The sequence below is a fragment of the Tupaia chinensis genome, unplaced genomic scaffold, assembly GCF_000334495.1.
Source record: "Tupaia chinensis unplaced genomic scaffold, TupChi_1.0 Scaffold000548_1, whole genome shotgun sequence".
Classification (NCBI taxonomy): domain Eukaryota; kingdom Metazoa; phylum Chordata; class Mammalia; order Scandentia; family Tupaiidae; genus Tupaia; species Tupaia belangeri.
In genome coordinates this window covers 166,464-174,851 of record NW_006160060.1, presented here as the reverse complement: position 1 = coordinate 174,851, position 8,388 = coordinate 166,464, and the positions used below count along the sequence as shown (strand labels likewise).

Below are 8,388 nucleotides of genomic sequence, written 5' to 3'. Positions count from 1 at the left end.
TATATATATATCAGTTATTTAATTAGATTCTTGGTAAAAAATCTAGAACACCAATTTGTGAGGATAAACTCCATTTGTAAGGGCAAACACGGATTGCAGGTAGCCTTGGAGCTGAGGAACAGCTTTGATTTTTGGTAAAATTTGTGAGTCCACAGCTTTCTGATCAAGCTTGCACTGCTCTGAAATCTCGTATTTCTCCTTCTCTGTGTCGAAGATCTCACCTTCCTGGTGTCTCGGCTTCTGCAGTTTCTTTTTCTTGAAATAAGCATCGGTAAGGTACTTTGGGATTTTTACTTTGCTAATATCAATTTTCATGGAGGTGGCAATGACGAATTTCTGGTATGTTCTAACTGCTGGTTCCCACCACAAGAGGACTTTTGAAATCAGATTTCTGAAGAGGAATTTCTCTCCTTTTAGAACCAGTTCAGTGAGTGGCGAAGAATTCACTAAGTCTCACAGTATTCAGATGTTTGGCTACTATGCACCTAGACCCCTCTAGATGGTGGGTAAGGGCTGAGCAGTAAAATCAGAAAGTAAGATAAAAGAAAAGGAGAGTAGAAAACAGAGATAGGAAGAAATGGCAAAGAAAAAAAGAAGGAAATAACAAACAAAACAAAAAAGCAGAAAACACATCGCAGAAAATAAAACTAAGTTAAAAACGAAAACCACGTGATGCGCGGGCAGTGCTAAAAGGGCAGCAGAGGCAGAGATGGAGATGCCTGCAACTATTCTGTCCTGTATGAGGGAAGGTGAGACAAATTAGCAAGAGAAAAACTGGGGGAAAGAGAACTCTTCTCTTTCTTTTTTGTTTTAAGTTAGAAAAGATAGAAAATAACAGGATACAGAGAGATTTTGCCTACCTTACTAATGCCTAGGGTCTGGAAGGGGGGAACCCAGGCTTGGGACTTCACAGCAGAGAAAGTGGACCCAGGGAAGGTCAGCAGAGGCAGAGAGAAATAAATATTTCATTTTAAAAAGAGGGTTTTAAAGGACCAGCAGTTGGCGTAATGGCCATGTCGCTGGACTCCCATGTAGTTGACCACGGTTCGAGTCCTGGACCCAGTGGCTTAAACTCATGCCGGGCTCGTGTGCGTGCACACCCAAGATCCCGAGAGGAGAATGGAGGAGAAGGAATTGTGGCATGGCCATCCCCCCTGGGGGATGATTTCTCATTTTCTGTCTCTCTCTGTATTTCTGGCGAGTGCACATGCCCTATAACAAAAACCTCTCCAAAAAAAAGGAAAAAAAAAAAAAAGAGGGTTTTAAATAATGTTTCATTCACAAACTTAAGTTCATTTAATCATAAACTTAATAAATCCTACCTCTTTAAGTACTTAAATTGTCTCAATAATGAAACCTTTTCATCCTCCTCAATAAATCTTATAAGTTGAACTTGCAAACTTTGAGTTCACTTAAATACCTTAAAACTATGTATATACTTGGAACCAGCAGTTAGCGTAATGGCTATGTCGCTGGACTCCCATGTAGTCGACCGCGGTTCGCATCCCGGACCCGGTGACTTAAAACTCACGCCGGGCACGTGTGCGTGCATGCCCAAGATCCCGAGAGGAGAATGGAGGAGAAGGGATTGTGGTGTGACCATCCCCTCTGGGGGGTGATTTCTCACTTTCTGTTTCTATGTCTCTCTCTGTCTGTCTGGCGAGTGCATGCGCCCTATAGTGAAAACCTCTCCAAAAAAAAACCCTGTGTATATACTTGGTAAGATTTTGGCCCCAAATCACAACTCATGATCAGTATTGTGAGCTATATTACTGGTACATATCCTGAGCCATATTGCTGGTATCTATCACATACTATAATACTTGCAAATATTGTGGGGTATATTGCAGGGTATAATGCTGTGAAATATTGCAGGTTATATTCCTGGGGTGTACTGTGGACTATATTGCAGGCTATATTGTGGGCCCTGTTGCAGGATATATTGTGGGCTATCTTGCTGAGATATATTGGAGGCTACCTTGTTGGACTATATTACAGGCCATAGTGCTGGATATACTGTGGGTTGTGTAGTTGGGAAATACTGCAGGCTCTAACACTGGGATGTACTGTGGGCTGAAATAGATGTAGAATAGAATAGAGTGGGTTGCTGGGATAGACGGTGCATGATACGTGTTGTAATGTGTTGCTGGAATATGTACTCAGGGAAGGGGCTGCATCCATCCTGTGGAGGCTCTTTTTCTTCACACAGGAGAACCATGAGGCTGGAGGAGGTATAAATGCATGCAGTGCTCTTGCCCTACACCAGACCGGGGTTGCAAACATGACAGAACGTGTCAAACACCCAAAGGGCCAGGGTGTGGGGAGCAACAGGGAAGGTTAGGGTTAAGACCTCTATCAAAGCTTACAATACAGTATTTTCATGAGCACAGAGAACTGAGCAGGCCATGACACCCTCCAAGCCCCCCAACAGTACTCCCTGCCTGAGCCTGAGGCTAGCAGGTACTGTTTGGGTCTCTCTACTGAGTGCACAGTCTTTTGTAATTAAAACCATCCTGGGTCTGGACAGTGTGAGGTAGTAAAGCTACACACTGTATGGTTGATCTATATGAGAAATTCCCAGGATTGTATCTGGAGATCTGGATACGCCAGGCACACGCTTACTATGGTACAGGGCTGGCTGGGGCTGAGGTGGACCCTGGAGCCAAGATCCTGTTGAAGGTGTTCTCTTTCTTGAAAAAAAATAAATGAATAAATTTAATATATATATAGTCAGAGAAGAGGCAAATTTAAACATTATGCTGTGGAATCATTCTCCTTTGCTCCCCTTTCTGGTCACTTGGGGAATAGGTGAGTGTGCGAGTGGGAGAGGAGATGGTGGTGGAGATGCCTACAGTCACTTGGGTTTAGATAGCTCCTTTTCCTTTCTAATGCACCTGAGGGGCAACCACAGAACCAACATATCTGCTTGTTCTGTCCATTCCAAAAATACGCTTATCCCCTTCCAGAGAACACAGCTGTGTGGGAATGGAAAGCTGCCGGGTTATGAGTCGCCAGGATCACAGTGGACGGTGTTCTGAAATCAACAGCAGAGAGTAAAGGGAAGTGCCAGGAAGTTGAAATGCCATCTGGGGCTGTGTGTGCATGCAACAGTGGGAAGCTGTGTACTTTTTTTTGAGAGGTTTTTGCTATAGGGTGCGTGCACTCGCCAGTCAGACAGAAAGTGAGAAATTACCTCCCAGGGGGGATGGCCATGCTGCAATCCTTTCTCCTCCGTTCTCCTCTCGGGATCTTGGGCATGCATGCACACGCACCCGACAAGAGTTTAAGCCACCGGGTCCGGGACTTGAACCGCGGTCGACTACGTGGGAGTCCAGCAACAGAGCTATTATGCTAACTGCTGGTCCCGAGGCTGTGTACTTAACAGTGCGTGTGTGTACGTGCCTGGGTGTGCGTGTGTGTTGCACAGACGAGGAGACTGCCATCAGCTAGAACCAGTACAGTAGCGAGAAAGAAGCATGTCTGTACACAGAGGCTTTGTAACAAAACAAGGAGCAGCAGGTCAGAGCGCCTGCGTCTTCCCCCCTTGGGTGCACACTTTCAGCACCTGCTCAGACCTCAGCACTCTTAACTGGCTCAATAATCCCCCTGTCCTGATCATACCCTGGTACGACCAGATGCTCCTCCTTAGCAGCATTTCTCATAGTCAGATCATCACTCTCACTGAAGTATGAAGTATGCAAAACCTGGTGTGTAGCACAACTGCTTCACGCACACATGTGTACAGTGTTGCCACCCTGTCAAGTCTTCAGCACCCCAGGTTCCCTGTGGTTCCTGGGAGGCAATACCCACACCCCACCCTACAACAGTACTGCTTGTCACACGGAAGCCAGCCCGTGCTAGCATGCTGAGGCTAAGTCTACCTCCTTTGCTGACTGAAGCACCATGGAGCAGAGTGGGTGGTCACCGGAGCTCCGCTCTCTGCTCAGTGCTGCCCCACAAGGCCTGGTGGGATGAACATGGCCACGGACCTGGTCAAAGAGCTGCAGCAGGGGCCCAGCTGGTAGTACTTGGTTCTGAGGTCTGGCCTTGTACCCACTTCGGTCCCTCTCTGTCCTCACCCTGAACCAAGGCGCCATCGGGGTCAGCACTTCCACTCAGACCACAAGTGCAGCAGGTGGGGCCTCCTCATGCCACTGCCCTCCATCGTGCGGTCAGCGTGGCCCCCACACCAAGTACACCGCGTGCCTGCCACATGCCCCTTTGCAGGCACAGTCCGACAGGCTGCTTCACGGGGAGGACAGACACCCACCGCACTGGCTGTGACAGGCTGTTCATTTCCTCACACTCGGAGCTCTGTACGGAGGGGCGCTGCCAGGGTCCAGTCAGGGTGTAGCTGCCATGGCACAGGCCTCGCCCTTTCACCTCCAGGATCTTGGTCACAGGCCCCTATGGGGCCAATCAGTGGATTGGCTCAGGCTGGTTACAGCCTCCTGGGACAGAGAGAGGCTATATCCCTGAGGTCCAGGGACATCTGCCCACTGCTGAGACTGCAGGTGTGTCGGTAAGGAAGGGGCACTGGCAGGTAGGCCTGCAGGACCCCCAGGCAGCATCCCTTGTCCAGCCAGGGCCACATGAACACTCAGTGAGGGACCTGCATCTGGATTCACAAGTGGCCTGCCATCGGCCTGATTTGCTGCGACACACGGGCAGGTGGTCGGGAAGCCCCTCTGCCGAGAAGGGGTGACAGACGCAGGTGTTGCGGGGGGCAGAACAGCCAGGCCAACCCCAGAACCAAGAGTATGGGCTTCGCCTGAGTGGTGGGAAGCCTACAGAACTCCGGGCAGGAGGGAACCCACCCAAGAGACAGCTGCACACAATCCCTTTGCTGGGGGAGAGGGAGGAGTGTGGGGAGTGCTGAGCCTGGGGCGGGGCTGGCTCTGGACCTGCTGACCTGCCTTCCTAGGGACATGTAGCTGTCACCTGCCTGTCAGGTGTCTGATAACCCTGCAGTTTGGTTCCCACCTCTGAGAATGTGTCCTTCTGGGGAAAACCTCTCTTCTAGGCTCTTTGCATCTTTGGGGTCTTCTGGCCACCAAGCTCTTCACACTCCCCTCTCCACTCCCATTTCTGGTACTTAAAGGTACTTGGGACTGCTCCTGGAGTGGATGCGTGTGTGTGTACACTGACTGGGAAGGTGGCTAAGGGGGTGGGGTGGGTTCCGGAGCCAGAAAGCCCAGGTTTAATTTCCAGATCCATCTCTTTCTGCTGGGAGACCCTGGGCAAGCCCCTAAGTGCCCTGCGCCTCAGTTTCCTTATTTGTAACGGAGCGGCACCAACCTCACAGGGTTTACACGGGGAGAGGAATCAGCACGCTTCACTTCTCAGCTGGTGTTATTACGGCGTCAGCTATCCCTACTACACCTCTCGGGGATGGCCAGCTCAGGGGTGGGGGGACGGGCAGTGGCAGCAGGCCGGGTGGGGAGTGCAGCTGGGCTGGCAGCAGATTTGCAGGCCAGGGTCCTTGCCCCGGGACATCTCACTGGGGCCGAAGGTCATGGCTGCATCAAACTGAGCCTTGAGCAGCTGGAGCTGCTTCAGCGTCTCTACCACCTCTGGGCTGACCTCTGCCAGATCCTCTAGAAGGTTGTAGTTCTCACCAGGGTCCTCAGACAAGTTGTAGAGCAGCGGAGGGTCATGCGCAGTCAGAGGGCTGGAGGCGTGGCAGGTGGGGTCTGCAGTGGTATCGCTGTGGACAGAGCCTGGGGAGGGGTCAATTCTGTGTACTAGGCAAGGGTCAGAGGGGGCTGGGTTCTGGGCTCCCTGGGGTGTCCCCAGGGGAGAGACTCACCCTGGGTGAAGAAGTGAGCCTTGTACTTCCCACTGCGCACAGCGAAGACACCGTGGACCTCGTCTGGGTAGGCCGGGTAGAAGAAGAGAGACTGCCGAGGGCTCTGGGGGCAAAGGCAGGCCACAGGCGAGAGAAAGTTCCCAAGCAGACTCAGCGGCCGTCTGGTGCAGGAGCCTGGACATGCACCATCTCCCGCCCACTGGCACCCGCCTAGCAGAGGGGGCGCGCTGCACTGGGAGGCCGAGCAGTGGGCAGGGTGGCTGCAGCTCTACCTTGCCTGTGCCCAACAGTAGGGGGCTGAGGTCGGTACCATCCAAGGTGACATTGGGCAGTGGAGCCCCGCTCAGGGCTGCCAGGGTGGGCAGCAGGTCCAGGGAGCTGGCCAGCTCATGGGTCACGCCTGGGGGCAGAGGGCTGCTCGGTCACCCGCTCACATCAAGGCTGGAGAAGTAGCTGGGAGTCCACAGGGAGAGCCTGGGGACTGACCAGGAGCAATGTGGCCGGGCCAGAAGGCGAAGGCAGGCTCTCGAACACCTCCCTCGAAGGTTGTTCCTTTTCCACATCGCAGGAGGCCAGAGCAGCCCCCACGGGACATGCGCATCGTCTCAGGTCTGGGACGCACAGAGAGGTCAGCAGTGACAGTAGTTGGGCCTCTGCCCACTCCTTCTAAGTCACCAGCCTCGTCCAGACACACCGGTGTGCACAGCCCCTCCCAGGCCTACCAAGACCGGCACTAGGTCCTCTGTGGCCCCTGGCCTCCAGCCCACAGCTGAGCCTCACTTCCCACCAGGTCCTTGGCTGACAGTGCAGCTGGAAGAACCTCAGGGCCCTGGTCTGACACAGCAAGGAACCTGTCTTGCCCAGCAGCGTACCCATTGTCTGCAGTGAAGATGACCAGGGTCTCTCCGAGCAGTCCCAGGTCCCCCACAGCCGTCATCAGGGCCCCCACAGCCGCATCCAGCTCCATCAAGGAGTCCCCAAAGGGCCCGCGTCCCGAGCGCCCTACGAAGTTGTGCCCGCTAAACTGCGGGTAGTGGGTATGCTGGGGACAAAGGCTGGGGTCAGTATCACGCAGGGGTCATAGGCAGCCAGAGGGCAGGGCAGGGTTACTCACGTGGGAGGCGTAGTACAAGAAGAACGGGCGGCCCTCGCGCTGGGCATCAGCCATGAGGTCACGGGCAAATGCCACGTAGCGGGCCTCCAGTCCAGGCAGCCAGGGTGGCTGCTCCTCCACTGACAGGTTGGCCAGTAGTGGGATAGGGACCAAACCTTGGTCACAGCCACCGTCACAGGGGGTGGCCGGTGGGAAGCAGGTAAGGTTCTGGCAGGGTCCCTGGGAGGCAGCTCCAGTGAGGGGAGGGACTGACTGGGAGGTCAGAAGGCAGGGGTTGGGAGGTGGGCAGGGAAGGCACCGAGGGGCCTGGCAGTGCATACCTGGTCGTGGGAGTACGGGATGCCCAAGAATCGATGAAAGCCCTGATGCGGGGGCAGGAAGACCCCCTCTGGCCCTACCCCCAGGTGCCACTTGCCAGCCATCCCTGTGAGGTAGCCTTGGGCAGCCAGGACCTCAGCCAGGGTCACTTCCTCCAGGGGCAGACCCCCACGGGAGCTGGGCTCCAGGACTCCAGGGTACAAGCCTGACCGGACTGGGAGTCGGCCGGTCAGGAGGGCCGCCCTGCAGCACAGTCACAAAGTCCAGGGCAGATCAGGACGGACCCTGGGACCCCAGGATGGGGGGAAGAGGTGGGAGGGGGGGGGACAGGGATGCAGGTGTGTGGGCTCCCCTCCCCCACTGCAGTGCACCGAATATTCAGGACCTGGGTGGATGGGGGTGGGGTGGGGTTAGGGCACCCCTGGCTCACCGGGAGGGTGTGCATAGCGACACAGGCACATAGAAGTCTGTGAACCGCAGCCCGCCTGCAGCCAGCTGGTCCAGGTTGGGAGTGGTGGAAGTGGGGTGCCCGTAGGAGCCCAGGTCCCCGTAACCCAGGTCGTCAGCAAAGATCAGCACAATGTTAGGTGGGAGGGCAGTGGCCAGGCCTGCAGCCCAGGCCAGCAGGAGGGCCCACTGTGCCCCCATGGCACAGGGGACAGACGGGTATGTCACCAGAGACCCTTAGGAGGGAAAGCAAGAGAGTTCCAGTAGTCCCTCCCCCAGACCATGACACCCCCCTGCCAGACCCAGGTCCAGGCACCCCGCTGAGACACAGGCCCAGGGCCCCCTCCCCAGACCCAGGCACCCCCTCTGAAACCCGGGCTCAGACCACCCCATCAGGCACTCCAAGACCCAGCACCTGACATCCCCAGACGCAGGCCCCCTACCACCGGAGACCCCCACCCCAGAACCGACAACCAGCTTTCTGAAGTTTCATCGAACCTGGGACGGCCCAGGGGACCGCAGCCTGGGCTACCGCCCTCCAGAGACCTCCAGGAGCAGGGCACCTTCGGATTCTCTGCGGAGATCGGACCCTTAACCGAGAGGTCCCGGCTCAGGCTCAGAGGCTGGGGAAGGAGTCACATGACACTGACCCGCGGCGACCGGCGCTGTGGGACCTGAGCAGTCCGGAGCCGAGGAGCGG

At 55.1% G+C, this 8,388-nt stretch overlaps 1 protein-coding gene across 2 annotated transcripts; it reads right to left on the bottom strand.

Moving 5' to 3' along the window:
• Positions 1 to 5,334: 5,334 nt before the first annotated feature.
• On the bottom strand, positions 5,335 to 8,382 carry ARSA (arylsulfatase A). 2 transcript variants are annotated; one of them, XM_006157563.2, is made up of 10 exons: positions 8,339 to 8,382; positions 8,187 to 8,262; positions 7,672 to 7,924; positions 7,244 to 7,484; positions 6,924 to 7,142; positions 6,682 to 6,851; positions 6,296 to 6,420; positions 6,082 to 6,209; positions 5,810 to 5,912; positions 5,335 to 5,720 (listed from the first exon to the last, which is right to left on the bottom strand). In XM_006157563.2, the coding sequence occupies exons 3-10, from the start codon at positions 7,887 to 7,889 to the stop codon at positions 5,401 to 5,403; spliced, it is 1,524 nt and encodes a 507-aa protein (XP_006157625.1). In that variant the 5' UTR covers positions 7,890 to 7,924; positions 8,187 to 8,262; positions 8,339 to 8,382; the 3' UTR covers positions 5,335 to 5,400. The 2 variants fall into 2 exon arrangements, with proteins under 2 accessions (XP_006157625.1, XP_014446754.1); XM_014591268.2 differs by having other exon boundaries at positions 5,524 to 5,707; positions 8,187 to 8,382.
• Between the last annotated feature and the right edge of the window lie 6 nt (positions 8,383 to 8,388).

Bases quoted from the DNA above. Each gene is read 5' to 3' on its own strand.
- ARSA (XM_006157563.2), bottom strand. From the start codon at position 7,889: ATGGGGGCACAGTGGGCCCTCCTGCTGGCCTGGGCTGCAGGCCTGGCC. The intron at 6,421-6,681 runs GTACGCTGCTGG...TGTGCGTCCCAG, and splicing joins ATCTTCACTGCAGACAATGG to ACCTGAGACGATGCGCATGT. The intron at 5,721-5,809 runs GTGAGTCTCTCC...ACCCCTCCCCAG, and splicing joins GGCTCACTTCTTCACCCAGG to GCTCTGTCCACAGCGATACC.